The 15,669-nt window shown below is 48.2% G+C and overlaps 1 protein-coding gene across 3 annotated transcripts in view; it reads left to right on the top strand.

The window, feature by feature from the left end:
- The window catches only part of KIRREL3 (kirre like nephrin family adhesion molecule 3), a 417,878-nt gene that overhangs the window by 295,167 nt on the left and 107,042 nt on the right, over nt 1-15,669 (top strand). For all 3 annotated transcript variants that reach the window (XM_063178568.1, XM_063178566.1, XM_063178569.1), the window contains 2 exons: nt 8,859-9,008; nt 13,275-13,424. In XM_063178568.1, coding sequence (XP_063034638.1) covers nt 8,859-9,008; nt 13,275-13,424 — 300 coding nt within the window. The remainder of the gene's footprint in view (nt 1-8,858; nt 9,009-13,274; nt 13,425-15,669) is intronic.

The raw sequence follows: 15,669 nt of genomic DNA, 5'->3' as shown, positions 1-15,669 counted from the left end.
CTGACATCACTGTGGGATGAGCTCAGCTGAGCATGTGGGCTTGCTGAGAGCTGGTCATGGCCAGGCAGGAGAGCAGAGCACTGGCTTTGCACCTTAAACTCTGCCCTGGCAGCTGGCATTAAGACCACAGGTCATTTATTTGAAAAAGACTTAAAATTATCAAGTCCATCCCTCAACTCAGCGCCTCCACCATATTCATCACTAAGCCATGTCCCCAAGTGCCACATCCACACCTCTTGTGAGCACCCCAGGGACAGGGACCCCACCACTGCCCTGGACAGCCCCTTCCTGTAGCCATGGTATTTTCTGAAAAATCCCTTTGCCAGGATTTTTCTCCTGAGAAGCCTCAGAGGAAAATAAAAACAATAATTATCTGCTGCTGTGGAATGCAACAGGTACATCTTTGATTGGTCCATGTTGCTTGTTTCTAATTAATGGCCAATCACAGTCAGCTGGCTTGGACTTTCTGAGAGTCATGAGCTTTTGTTATCATTCTATTGGAAAAAGGCTCCCAATATTACCAGTTAGATTGTGCCTGGGCCAGTCTGACCCTTGCTGCTGGGCCAAAGGCAGCAACTGCGGTGTATCACCCCAGAGACACCTTGGCTTGCTGGTGGTTGCAGCTGGGCACTGAACGAGTCCAGGCTTGTTAGGAACCCCGTTACCTCAGGAGGAATGGCTTGAGGCGATGGTGAAGAGAAAAAGGAGAGGATTCTGCTGGAGGGTTTAATGTCCAGAGGTTTATTCCATGGTTACAGAGGTCTGAACGTGAGCAACTGCTCCAACAGAATCCCGGCCGCATGCTCTGATCACCTTTTTAAGCTCAGGGACAGGGGGAGGGGAGGTACAGGTGAGCCACCAACCAGGTGAGAGGGGCAGGGTCTCAGGGGAAGATGACACCCAGACAGGCCAATGACCCCTGGGCATAGGGGCATCTTTGAACTTGACCAACCACACGACGCCTTGCTGGAATGTTAAGCCTGATTGACAGGACTCACTCAGCATGGGGGCAAGGGGGAAGGGAGAGAGGCATAGGCACACCTGGGGGAATGACCTGGAAGGCCAAAATGGGACATTACAGCACACCACAACATCATTCCACTTCTTTCTTTGGCTAGCTTTCTGATGAAATCCTTTCTTCTATTATTTTAGTATAGTTTTAATATAATATATACCATAAAATAATAAATCAGCCTTCTGAAACATGGAGTCAAGATTCTCGTCTCTTCCCTCATCCTGGGACCCCTGTGAACACCACCACACCTTCCAGTGCTTTGCAACCCTTTCTGTGAAGACCACTTTCCTAAATATCCAACCTAAACCTCCCCTGCTGCGACTTGAGGCCATTTCCTTGTCCTGTCCCTTGTTCTCTGGGAGCAGAGTCCGGCCCCCACCTGGCTGCCCCCTCCAGTCCAGGAGTTGTGGAGAGGGAGAAGGTCCCCCCTGAGCCTCCTTTCCTCCAGCCCCTTCCCCAGATTCATTGCCCTACTTTTCACTGCTTTTCCTGGGCATCCCTTTGGTTTCACCGCAGTGCATCCCACACCTTTCCCTGGGAGCTGCACAGGTGCTGGGAACAATGGGGACCCCCAGGCTGTGCTCCAGGGAAAGCCTCATCTCCCTGTGTGCTTGTGGGTGAGCAAGGCACCAGCTCAGCTCCTGCTTCCCTCCTCTGCCCGGTCACACAGCTGGGCAGTGCCCAGCACCGTGCCATACACCTGAGTCATCCCCTGACTTTGTGCTGTGCTTTGGTTTCTTTCAAGTTGAATAATTCAGCACTGAGGCCACGTGAGCAGGACTTACGCAGTCTCTCCAAAAAAAGGCCAAACTGACATTTTTGTTCAAACGGATTTGATTTTATTTTCTCCCCAAGGAAGCCAAATTTTAAAAAACAGGAATCTCATGCAAGGGCTGGACTCAAGCTACCTCTCTTATTTGTGCAGTGAAGCCCAAGGCAGTGTCTGACATGGCTGTGGCCATCACCAGCAAGGGGCTGATCCCCATCCCCTCACTGAGGACAGCATCACTGGTGCCATCCCTCTGCTCCTGCCTGGGCAGCCACAGCTCTTTGCTTCTCTGATGCTGTAAGAAAAGCTCATCTCTGTCCTTGTCTGGAGAAATCCTTGCCCCTGGGAACTCGTGGCTCCCTCTTCCCTGTGCTCTGTGCCCAGCCAGGCCTCGGGCTCCACCTCAGTGCAGGTCTGGGTGTTGTGTCCCACCAGGGAGAGAATTGGGCTGCATGAGGTCATGAGTAGCTCTGCAGCCTGCACAGCCCCTCCCTGTGCTTCCCCATGACTGACAATTCCAGAGAGCTTTGTAAATAATGTAAAGCTTTTGTCTGCTTGCTCTTCCTCCTCATCTGAAAATCAATGTGGGCGCGTGTTGTGGAGCACGATGGGCCCTGTGCAGGGGCTCGGTGTCCTTGGCTCCAGGGAGGGGACCCAAAGGAGCACTGGGAGCCAGCCTGTTTGTCACAGGGCCACAGCAGGGGCTGTGTGGGGTGCTGCAGAGCCAGTGGTGGGGTGGTGCTGGGAGATGTGGGAACAGAGCCATCTCTTCCCAGCCCTCTCCATGGCCAAGTGACGTCTCCATCTCCAGGCATCACGCCACAAGAAACCAGCCCCAAGCTGGGCTGATTTTCCTGAAATCAGCTGTAATTTCAGCCCCTGGGCTGAAGTGCCCTGATTTCCATCGGGTGGGATCTGCTTGGTCTGAAGCCAGCCCCTCGTGGATGTTGTGTAGGATTAGGATGTCTCACAGCAGCCCCTTGATCATCCTCCCACCACGCGTCGTGACGGCTCCAAGCTGAGGGAGGGATCAGCTCTTCCCACTGAGGGACAAGGAGAATGTCCCACCACTCCTAATCACCAGGCCTTTCATTTCAGAACAGTAATATTTTGACAAGGAGCTCATAGTCCTCCTTCTCCACTTCTATGCTCTCCTCAACAAAAAGGACTAATTCTTTTCAGAGCACAATGGACATTCAAAGCTTCACTTACATAAAAGCAGCCACAATGTCTCCATTTCTAATGAGTCATTGTTCCCTCGGTGAGTCCCTCGCTTCCTACTACAATACTCACTCCTCTTGGGTAATGAAAATTTAACTTTGTGCTGCTCCCGGTTGCTGGTTTGGGCACAGGAGGCTGCAGGCTGAAATAATTCAGCCAGGAACTCATGCAAACAGATTTCAGTCTTCAGAGAGCTTTAAAAGCCTGTCACAGACTCTGGCTTCAGCGATGGAAGGGGCTTCAAGGTCCTGCTGCAGCACAGACCATGGCAATGTCATTGTGTAGGCACCTTCCTCTGTTTTCTGGGTTGTTAAACAGGATTTTTGGGCCTTCTCACCATCCGTGGGCGTTGAGACATCTGAAAAGCAATGCCCTGGCACTGGCAGTGTTATTTCCCTTGGAAGTCACAAACAGAGAAGAGTTTCAGCCTTTGTTTGAAAGAACAAGGCGACATTACAGAGAAATACTGAGAAACAGGAGCCACAGGTACAAAATCCATTAAGGAAATAGAAAAAGTTCTAAAGTGGTTCTCTCTTTTTTCCTCCTTTTTTCTTCCTTTCGCTTTTATGACACGCTTGTGACTTCACAAGGATCCAGCCTGGGGTTTTTGAAAGCAGGGTTAGTGTTCTTGCCTGCTTGCTCTTCACTGTGGTGCCTTTATTGTCCCCTTTTGTTCCTGCCCGTGGGGGTTTCAGTGGCTGCAGAAGTGCCCCCCATGAGAGAGGCTCCTTGAGGAAGGCAGGATTTTGGGGGCCAGCAAGGGGGTCCTGCTGGTGCCTGGCAGTGTGACCGTGTTCACAGGGGTCTGAGGATGAGGGAAGAGATGAGGATCTGACTCCATGTTTCAGAAGGTTTGATTTATTATTTTATGATATATATTATATTAAAACTATACTAAAAGAATAGAAGAAAGGATTTCATCAGAAGGCTGGCTAAGAATAGAATAGGAAAGAATGATAACAAAGGTTTGTGGTTCAGACAGAAAGTCTGAGCCAGCTGGGCTGTGATTGGCCATTAACTACAAACATCCAACATGGGCCAATCAAAGATCTACCTGTTGCATTCCACAGCAGCAGATAATCAATGTTTACATTTTGTTCCTGAGGCCTTTCAGCTTCTCAGGAGGAAAAATCCTAAGGAAAGGATTTTTCATAAAAGATGTCTGTGACACTGGCAGCTCCTCAGGGAGAGGGGCAAAGCAGCAAGCAGGAGGAGATGGGAAGGCTCTGGGACCAAGAGCTGCTCTGGTGACAGCAGGTGACCTGTGGTGACAGCTCACACCCAGCTGCAGGGCAGCTCCAGAGTGCAGTGGGACACTGGGCTGGTGCTGGACCCTGGCCAAGTGGCATCGTTAGCATCTCATTTCCATAGCTGTTTGTTTTTAAAACAAAACCAAAAAATTCAACAACTAATTCAGATCCTGATCTTTGCTTCTGCTCAGAGCATCTCTGTGCTGGATGGGCAGATCCTCAGTGGACACTCTCAGGAGCAGAGTCAGTGTCCAGTGACTCCCTGTGAAGTTCCCAGGAAGCCAGGCATCAACTCAGTCATTTCTATGAAAATATTCCAAGTCTCTGTACTTGAGGGAAGATGTGAGGTAGAAGTAAAACAGGGCTACACTTGGGTTGGGGGCACATGGACATGTTGTTGCATCTCCCTGCTTTGTTATGCACCACTTCCCAAATCCATTTGGGAATGCTTTCTGCAGCAGGAGGTGATAAGGAGATGGTGATGAGGGTGCCATGCCGGGACTCTTGCTGGGCTCATGTGGTGAACCCTCTCTGCCTCTGGGGTCCCAGCACAGGGAGGAGCTGGAGCTGCTGGAGCCAGTCCAGAGCAGCCCATGGAGATGCTCCAGGGCTGGAGCCAGGCTGGGAGAGCTGGGGGTGCTCACCTGGAGAGGAGAAGGCTCCAGGGAGAGCTCAGAGCCCCTGCCAGGGCCTGAAGGGGCTCCAGGAGAGCTGGAGAGGGACTGGGGACAAGGGATGGAGGGACAGGACACAGGGAATGGCTCCCACTGCCAGAGGGCAGGGCTGGATGGGGTATTGGGAATTGGGAATTGTTCCCTGTGAGGGTGGGCAGGCCCTGGCACAGGGTGCCCAGAGCAGCTGTGGCTGCCCCTGGATCCCTGGCAGTGCCCAAGGCCAGGCTGGACAGGGCTGGGAGCAGCCTGGGACAGTGGGAGGGGTCCCTGCCATGGCAGAGGTGGCAGGGGCGGCACTGGATGGATTTTAAGCTCCCTTCCAACCCAAAAAATTCCATGACTGTCTGATGAACTCCAATTCTGCAGAGATTTGGATTAACCAGTGTTTGTGCCTAAAACTCTCTATAGTGGAAGGGGAGAAGCTGGGAAGCTCCTGCTTGCCCAACAGGTTAGAGTCAAACCTCCTGCTTTGAAACCAAAGCATCACTTTGTAATTCCATTTTAAACATTCCTAGAAAAATACCCAACTGACATCTCTCAGCCCATTTTCTTGTAGCTGAAAACGCTCAGCCTGCATTTGTAAATCACCCTTTCCCAATCTTTCCTCATTTTCAGTTATTTTCTGTCAAGTATCTTATCTCCCTTAAAACTTTTCTGCAAATTACTCGTTCCTTTGACATTAAGACATAAGCTGTAACGTGGACAGGCCTCTGATCTTCCAAACCCAGTTAAACCCAGTAATCAGACTTTAAGCTGATTTGAAAGTGAGTTGAGCTCTCTCTTCAGTACTTTTTTCTTTTTATTTTATCTGAGATTTAGGGAGAGATGATCCTGCTGTGGAGCAGGGACTGGGCCAGGTAATGCTCTTAAGGTCCTTACACCCATCTTTCCTCTCCTGAGCTGTTTGTAGCTGAAATGGAGCCTTGGATGAATAAAAAATGGGTTTAAGTGACAATTCTTCACACTGAACAAACACAGGGAAGGAAAATACAGGAGACATATGCCATGTTTCTGCTCTGATTTTCCATGGCCATCAGCTCGTCTTTAAAACAAATCAAGAAATAAGAGAAAAAGGAAAAATAAAACATAAAAAGAGCTTCATTTCCAGCAGCAATTACCAAATGAAGCCTGTGCTTAATGGGCATTTGCAGAGGGCACAGACACCACTTTGTGCTTCTGAGTTCTCATTAGAGCTCGTGCAGCTCCCAGCTGACAACCTGATAATTCTCACTGATAAAACAAATCTTTCTGGGTTATTGCTGCCTTCCTGCACTGTCCCTGCTCGCCCAGCTCTGCCTTGAGAATTGTCAGGATTACAGAGTGAGCTGTGAAAACCCAGTTAGTGGGTGGAAAGTATATATTAAAATAAAACAACAAAACAGGCAAAGCAAAACACCCACTTTTTCTGCTTTCTGAGTTTTCTCTCTCATCCCATTGTCCCTGCTATCCTAGGAGCGTTTGTCCTTTATGAATCAAAAAAAAAAAAAAAATCAGAGCTGACTCATGTTCCTTTTGAAATCAAATATCTAAATCTCAGCACAAGGGTTTGTGTCAGAGGCCACCATGACTTCCAGTGAGTGCCTAGCAGCAGGAAAAGCTGGAATCTGCTCTGGAATTAACCTGCCCTGTTGTGCAGGCAGCACCACGCCAAGAGCCACCACTGTGGTCTTTTGGAGTATCTGGGGTGAAAATCAGAGTTCCTTGGAGATATGTGGGTGCTGGAAGACGTGGGATCTCTGAAATACCCACAAATAAGGTGCCCAAGGTGCTCCTGGAGATCTGCAAAAATTCCAGCCGGGCTTTTTACTTTCCTGTAATGTAACACATCTGGAATTTCAAAAGGACAGCTCTGCTTTTCCCTGTGCTCCTTTAGGTGGCTAAGAGTGAGCTGAAGCTATAATAAATTAAATTTAAATATAAGCACTCATGTGGGGGCACGCGTTGGTTCAACGGCGTGAGCTAGGAAATGATGGAGCTTCAGAGCCCTGCCCTGTAGGAAAGGTCCTGCAGCTCATCTGGAAACAAGTTCAGATGCAAGAACTTGTGTCACACTTAACCTTGGTTCTGGATTAATCATCAGGCAATGATTAAATGGAGTCGGTGTAAATTAGGATTGAATTGATTTGGGGTGGATCACATGGAGACTGTCCTGCTCTGACAAATTGGTTTTCAAGAGGAATTTTTCCTCCAGCCCAGTCCCCTTCCATGGACTGAACACAGACAGTCAGTGGAGGGCACAGGCTCTGAATTCCTGCCTGATGCAGGGCCATAATTCCTACCCAGAGAGGCTCCTGGTCCTACAAACCCCACAGGTCACTCAATGAGGGGCAACTCACCTGTTCCGCCTTCCCCCAACACCTCTTTCCCAGATCATCTCCTGAATCCAGAATCAGAGCAAGACTAAGTGGGGGCAGAGCAATTGGGATGCTCTACAACCAACCCACACAAAAAACTGTACTCACAGCAGCCCAGATATCAGCAGATCTGCCTGAAATGGCCCCACATTTAGGATCTTCCAGCTTCAGACTGTGGCTCTGCAGGGGGATTTTGGGGTTGTCCCACGCACTCATTATGGAGAGAAAAAGAAATAGCAGGATTTAACACTTTGAATCCCTGGAACATCCAAGGCCAGGTTGGATGTGGTTTTGGAGTACCCTGGGATAGTGTAAGGTGTCCCCACCCATGGCAAGGGGGAAAATGAGATGGGCTTCAAGATCCCTCCCAGCCCAAACCATTCTGGGATTCTCTGATTCTCTGAATAATTTTCAATCATGGCAAAGCCAGGGGAGAGTGAAAATAAAACTTAACGCTGAGTAAACTCTGCTGTGGAAGAGGTTACAGTGACTGGAGCTTCCCATGGAAAATGAGAAGTGCCATGTCACACCTGAGGTGTGAGACATCCCACCATGGCAGGAGATGACCTGGGGCTGGGATTTGTTATTGCAGGATTGCAGGTAGGGAAGGGTGAGGAGAAATTTGTGAGTTTGACAATGCAGCTTCGAGAAAGGCAGTGCTGAGGCAGAGCTGGGCCTTCCCTTCCCCTCCGGATGTGTGGGAAGCTCCCAGCAAACGCCGGGAGGTGACACCTGGGGAGGGAGCAGAACAGCAGCAGTTGGTTGTTTCCCTGTGTGTTTTATAGCAGGTTATTTCCTTGCACATCCTGATTTCAGAGAGCAGACGAGGTGGGAGCAAGGCTCAGAAGCAGAGGATCAACATCCTCTTTTATTATGTGTAATATAAAATACAGCTGCTGCTGAACATCCTGCTGCTTCTCTGTCTGTGATCATTGTGGCTGAAACACTACCACCACAATTTGGAATAAAACAGTTACAAGAAATGCTGGTGCCTCTTGGTTGGAGCTTTCTTTTCCCCCTAGGGAGCAAAAATATTGCAAATATTTGTCTGTCACAAAGTGCTGTGTCCACCTCTGGGTCCTCAGCACAGGAAACACGTGTAGCTTGTGGAGTGAGTCCAGAGGAGACCACAGAGATGCTCCAGGGCTTCTCTGGATACAGGCTGAGGGAGCTGGGGGTGCTCACCTGTCAAGGAGGAGGCTCCAGGGAGAGCTCAGAGCCCCTTGCAGGGCCTGAAGGGGCTCCAGGAGAGCTGGAGAGGGGCTGGGGACAAGGGATGGAGGGACAGGACACAGGGAATGGCTCCCACTGCCAGAGGGCAGGGCTGGGTGGGATATTGGGAATTGGGAATTGTTCCCTGTGAACAGGATGAGCTTTAAGGTCCCTTCCAACCCATTCTATCATTCTATGGGGCAATCACATAATTAAGCAAACACATAATTAAGAGTTGCCGAGCTCAGTCTCCCATTTGTGCTGTGCCAGGAGCGTGCTGGCATTCTGCATCCCAAGGAAGTGCATGGTGTAGGAAGGCCCTGCAGAGCTGACAGTGTCCTGTTCCTCTCTGTTCCTGTGCAGGCCAGGCGTCCTCGTTCACGCAGCAGCCGCAGGACCAGGTGGTGATCGCGGGGCAGCCGGTGACGCTGCTCTGCGCCATCCCCGAGTACAATGGCATCGTGCTCTGGATCAAGGACGGGCTGGCCCTGGGCGTCGGACGGGACCTCTCAAGTAAGTAGAGACACCCCGCTAGAACCCTGGGTACTGAGGTGTTGTGATGGGACTTCAGGGTTCACCTCAGAACCCCGGGTCCCTCCCCTGCAGATTCCCTCCCAGGTGTGTCAGTCCCCTCTCCTTTCCCCTCCTTGACCCCTCCCAGCACTGTCTGTCAGTCCTGGCATTCCAGAAGGGAATTGGCAGATCCAAAGGATGCCCTCTACCCCTGGGGGGCATTGGGCCATCCAGGCGTCCTTTGTCCCTTTGTCCCTCCCCTCCTGTCCCTGCTTGGTGGCTCCCTGCCCCTTCCCTGCCCCTCTCCCGGGGTTCAAAGGAACAGCAACCACGGGCTCAGGGAGTTCTGTTGGAGCTGGTGCTGCATTCAGAGGCCTGTGGGCCAGAATAAAGCTCTGCATCCAAACCCTCCATCAGAACTGACTCCTTTCCTTCACCATCCCCTTAAAGCTTCTCTGCCAGAGGGAAACCTGAGGAGCAGCCCCTGTTATGGGGGGAAGCTCCATCCCAGCACCACCAGAGCTCCTGCAGGCCTGGACTTGTCCCCACGGGCCCAGTGCAGCACCCAGGCAGCCCAAAGTGTCTGTGGGGTGAAACACCACACACCCAGGCAGCCCAAAGTGTCTGTGGGGTGAAACACCACACACCCAGCCAGCCCAAAGTGTCTGTGGGGTGAAACACCACACACCCAGCCAGCCCAAAGTGTCTGTGGGGTGAAACACCACACACCCAGCCAGCCCAAAGTGTCTGTGGGGTGAAACACCACACACCCAGCCAGCCCAAAGTGTCTGTGGGGTGGAACACCACACACCCAGCCAGCCAAAAGTGTCTGTGGGGTGAAACACCACACACCCAGCCAGCCAAAAGTGTCTGTGGGGTGAAACACCACACACCCACAGCCCAAAGTGTCTGTGGGGTGAAACACCACACACCCACCCGGCCCAAAGTGTCTGTGGGGTGAAACACCACACACCCACCCGGCCCAAAGTGTCTGTGGGGTGAAACACCACAGTGCTGCTGTTTGGTTCAGCACCAAGGGCCAGACAAGCACAGACACGTCCCATCCAGCTATATTGATTTTATTTCAATATTACAATACTGAGGATTGTAAACTTTCTGTAGTGACAAAAACTAACCCCCAAGAAAACACTACATTTAACCTAAAACTGTAAAAAACCTTCCAAAACTAAATAATGAAATGAAAATTATGTATGTATACTTTAAAGAGAAGTGTATAATATCATGTAATAAAAAACTTATAATTTAAAAATTTTAAATATTACAATATTATATATATATTAAACACAATTATATAGAATAGAATAGAATAGAATAGAATAGAATAGAATAGAATAGAATAGAATAGAATAGAATAGAATAATCAAATTTAGTAAACCTATATTATATTATTTTATATATAATATATAATATAATACATATAGATATGTACAATTTTTATATATATAGCAAAATAAATGTTTTAAAACCAAAACTAATCCTTCTTCTTCACCTTCTTCTTCATAAGTTTAAATAATATTACATAATTAAATAGAAAATTAAATAGAAATAAAATAAATAATAAAAATATAAATAAAACAACAATAATAAAAGTAAATAAACATAACAATAATAAATCTAAATAAAATAAATAATTAACTTAAATAAATTATTAAGTTAAAATTATAAATTATACATTTAAATATAAATAAAATAAAATTAGTCACAAATAATTAGTTATTAAGTTAAAAATAAAACTAATTTCAGTGTAATTTCTTAATTAACCAATTTATCCATAAAAACACTTATAAATAAAATACAACTCCATTTTAACATATTAAAAAAAGATACTATAAAACTCACAATTTATAAAACTATAATATAAATAAAAACTAATAAACATCTAAATTCAAACCAAAAATACCATCTCACACATGTAATCCCAACTTTAACAAAAAAAAAAAAAAAATTCCACAGCCATCCTCAATAAAGAAGGAAAGCAGGATCTCTCCTCACCCAGCATTTTTTTGGGGAATGTTTTCATTTCACTCCAACACCTTCCAGTCCACCCAAACATAGGCACTGATGCCTGGAATAAACCAAAATCTGTTTCACTCTGACCCGAAACAAACCTGTTGGCTCCTACAGATATTGCCTGTCCCTTTGGAAAGGCCTGGTTTGATTTCCTTGGAAATTAACGTCACCTTTCCAAAATGTGGGATGAAATGTTTTATAAATGTTGGAAGTGCCTGTTTTGATATTCTCAAAAATGAAAACAACCATCGAATACCCTGAGTTTGAAAGGACCTACAAGCCTCTGTTTGCTTTGGATAAGTGTTTGTGGCTTCCTCAAGCTTTGGTTTTGGCAAATTATAGTTTGGTGACCAAATTGCTCACAAGTCACATTCCTTAATCCCACACCCTCACTGTGATTGAGGGTTAATTGTAGCTGGTGAAGACAGGTGCAATACTGGGGAAGTTTTGAGTTTATTCTGTATATTTTGCTGGAAAACACTAATTTGGAACTGAAATATTTCACGTGAATAGGAAGAGTGTTTGCTGGAACAGCCTGGGAGGACATGGAGCCCTTCAGGAGCTGCAATGTCCCCAGGCTCTGCAGAGTTTGGACACATGTGACGCTGCTCAGCTCTCAGTGACCTGGGAGAGTTTTCCCCTAGACAAGAAGCAGCATTGAGAAACCAGGGGAGGCTCCATGCTTTTTGGTCTCCAGGGACCCTGCTCCTCCCTAAAGTGCAATGCCTGCTCCTTCTTTCCCTCAATATTTTATTAATACCTATAATTGCACATTTACAGCTGTGCTCGAGTGAGCAGCCCCATCTTTACCTGTTTTTCAAAGCTCTGAGCCACAATTTTTGCATCTATTAGAGAGCTGAGCTTCCCATGCAAGACCTTGCAACACGACTGAGTAACAAGAGCTCCAGTGAAGTAGGGAGCTGATGTGAATGACTTGCACAATTAACAGAGCCAGGGCTGCTGGAAGCCACAGGAGCTGCCAGCTCGCGTGATACCAGCTCAGCCAGTGTCTAATTAGCACAATACAAACAAACCCATCATTTGTACTCCTCGCGGTTCAGGAGAGCAAATCCTGCTGTTGATGACTCGAGAAACAACAGAAGCACGAGTGTGTGCCAGTGCTGGGTTACACAGGGCACAGGAGGACACAGGGGTAGCACTTTTCCTCCTGTGTGTCCATCCTGTGTGTCCGGCCAGGCTGACCAGGGCTGCAGGTGCCCCCATGTTGTGTTGCACTTAATTGTTATTTAGTTGTTGGCACTGAGTGTTTGGTAATTTGCACTGTTCACATTACTTGTATCCCACGACCTGAACAGCCCACCCAGACACAGATTCTTACACCCTCAGACCCCTGCTGAAGCTTTACACAGAGCTAATCATGGTTGTATTCCAGGGTGTCACCTCAGCTGACTCCAGGAGCTGAGGATATTCCATGGTGGGTTGCAGAGGAGCAGGAGGTGGTGGGTTTCCTGGTGGAAGGGCTCACCCTTTTCCTTGTCCAGGGAGGTTGTGAGTGGCCCAGCCCTGGAAGGGTTCAAAGCCAGGCTGGAGAAGGCTTTGAACAACCTCATCTAATGGGAGGTGTCCCTGTCCATGGCAGGGGGACTTGGATCCCGATGATCTTTAAGGTCAAAACCAAAACCTTCCAACACTTAACATTCTATGATCCCATGATTCTTTGGGATTTCAGTTAATGCTCCTTCATCAGCACTTCTTTTTTGAACCTGTAGAGCAAAACGTGCAGTCTCTTTCCTGGATTTGGCAGTTTCTTTCTCTCTCTTTGGGCTGGGTGCCCAGGAGGGGAGGAAGCTGCCTGGATCCTGGGAATTGCTGTGGGATGCTTGGTCTCTGAACCCATGCTCTGCTCTCCTCATCCCTGGGCTCATGGCCCCAGCTTGTTGCAGCACATATTGCAGTTAAGACAGCCACAATACACAGAGTATCATCATACATCTTCAGAAAGCTTCAACCCATACAGAGTAACACCACATCCTTTCAGAAGGCTTCAAGCATTAGCACTTCTTGTTCTTTAGCCCTCATGGTTGATGCCTTACACCTGTGTGCCCTCTGTTCCCTGGGTGGTTGCTCAGCACACCTGGGCACTCCATGGCTCATTGCTGTCAGTGCTGCTCACAGCTGTACCCATGGGGATGAGGCTGGGCCACCTCCACTCCCAATCACCACAAACTGCGTGCTACCCCAGCTGCCTCCTGACCCGTGCTTTGCCTTGGGCAGGTTACCCACGCTATCTGGTGGTAGGAGACCATCTGTCAGGTCAGCACCACCTGAAGATCCTGCGAGCTGACCTCCAGGATGACGCCGTGTACGAGTGCCAGGCCATCCAAGCCGCCATCCGATCCAGACCTGCCCGGCTGACCGTCCTCGGTGAGTCCTGGCTCCTCACACCCTCGGGGTTTGTTGGGCATTCACTGCCTTCGTGGTCACACTGAGTAGCTTTTGACAAAATGTGTTGTTGCTGGATCAAGAGGGCTGGGAATGAATCCATGGTGAGAGCAGTGGGGGAGCAGCTCAGTCCTGAGAACAGGATCAAAGGAAGCTGCTTGGGGAGTGAAGCAGCTCTGGGGTAGAGTATGACAGTTCCAGGAGTAACACAGCCACCAAGTGTTTGGCACTTCAGCTTTATGGATTTATGCCCCAATTCAAGAGAGTCTGTCCATAAATTTAAGGATGTGAAGAGTGTCAGTGTCATCACTTATGCGTTACCCTGCCTACAGGACCACGACAACTCCACCCGCTGAGAAAAGACTGGTCTCATACTAAGCAGTATTTTTAAACTATCTACATGCTAATATTTTATCACCCTGTGTTTCTCAGTAATTCATCTTTCCCATGAGCAGCACAGGAGGATATTACCTGGAATTACAAACTGGAAGTGACTCCCACAATCATGTAGAGGACCTTTTGTTGTGGGAGGTGGGTGGGGAGCACTGGCAGAGCTGGACAGAGGCTCTGGAGAAGGGGAGCACTGGGGGGCTTTGTTGGCCATCTGGCAGAGCAGGAGGGAGGCTCTCCCCACAGGAGTGCTGGGAAAAGGCAGGCACGTCAGCCAGGCTTCCCGGCATGGACGTGGCTTCAGAGAACTTAATGAAAATGGTATTTTTCTCAAGCAGCTTGGACAAAACCCAGTCTGTATTGCTGCTCCCAGATTCATCCTGATTATTCAACCCTCAAAGTGAAACCATTTGCATATTTAAGTTTGTTTAAATTGAGGATTGGATTTCTTTTTTCCTTGTTGTTTTTATTCCTGGTTAGTTTCTAGGGAGGAAAAAAAATCCTCATTTTAAAAAGATCCAAATCAAGAATTTCTGTGCTTTTAGTCAGATCAACACTGATTAGTTTTAAGCAGCCAAAAGTGAATTAAGGTACCAGCTGTGGTTGAAGGTGCACCTCACTGGAGTCTGCACTGTGAAAATGAGTTCCAATTCCTGGTTTGCAATTTCCCCTGCATTTGTTTTCCTCCCTCCACAACCCTACAACATCCCCTACTCCCAAACTTTCACAGCTGCCATCCCTTCCTTCCCTGACCTTGATGATAATGATGATTTCTCCTTCTTCTCAATCAACCCTTGGCAGCAGCTCAGAGCTCTGACATGTGCCATACATGAAATAATCCTGGAAATGAATAGGAAAGGGGAACGCTGTCTTGCTCACCGACAACCCCTCCTTCGCCTGGGCTCCCTCCTTCTGTTGTGAAAGCAGAATACATTGCGGGAGCCAGACAAAAGAAATAATGTTATTTAATTAGAGCTAAAGATTTCAAAACTAATTTAGTCCCAGGGCGTACGTCAGAGCTGCTGCAAAGCGTTGATTGAGCAGAGAGATGTTTTTATGGATCAAAAGGAAATCGTTATTATCTTTGGGGTTATGGAATGTGTTGAATAGATGGTAGTTAATGTTTATGTGGATATACATAGTAGTTGCTAATTGGTACATTTACCTAAGATGTTCAGCAACTTATATTTGCAGAGTGTTTTCCTTTTAAGAAAATTAAAGTTACAGCATGTTCAATTTAGGACAAATCGATGAGCCAGTGTGGGTTTGGAACTGACTGGTAGCTCATCTTTAACTTTAGGGGTATTTATGCAGATGTTCTGAGGGGGGAAAGGAGTCACAGCCCCAAGGCTACCAGAGCTCCAGGAGCATTTGCACAATGCTCTCAGGAATGGACAGGGTGGGATTGTTGGGGTGTCTCTGCAGAGCCTGGGGTTGGAGTCAATGATCCTGTGGGTCGCTCCCTGCTCAGGAAATTGTGTGATTCTATGACATTTCAGGCTGACTGGGGAAGTAGGAGTGATGATCTCACCTTTTCAGGGGGTTGGTGGTCAGCAGTTCACACTGCTCCTTTGGGATGGGGTGTCCTGTGCTGGCAGCAAGGGCAGGGGCTGCTGTGGGATCTGTGCTCTGTTTTTTCAGCCACCCCACTGGAGGGGAGAGAAGTGGCACATGAAGAATAGAAGCCTTAAGCCCCCGTGTTTCTGACAGCTGGGAACAATGTGCAGCCTGTCAGGCTGAACTCACTGCATGGCAGGGGGGTAACACATGTCTGTGAAGGGGGAGAGACATTTCTGGTGCTTCCAGATGTGCAGCACCACCAGCTGTGCAGACATGT

Source organism: Melospiza melodia, chromosome 29, assembly GCF_035770615.1.
Source record: "Melospiza melodia melodia isolate bMelMel2 chromosome 29, bMelMel2.pri, whole genome shotgun sequence".
Classification (NCBI taxonomy): domain Eukaryota; kingdom Metazoa; phylum Chordata; class Aves; order Passeriformes; family Passerellidae; genus Melospiza; species Melospiza melodia.
The sequence above is the reverse complement of the archived record's forward strand: the minus strand, read 5'-3'. Positions and strand labels throughout refer to the sequence as shown.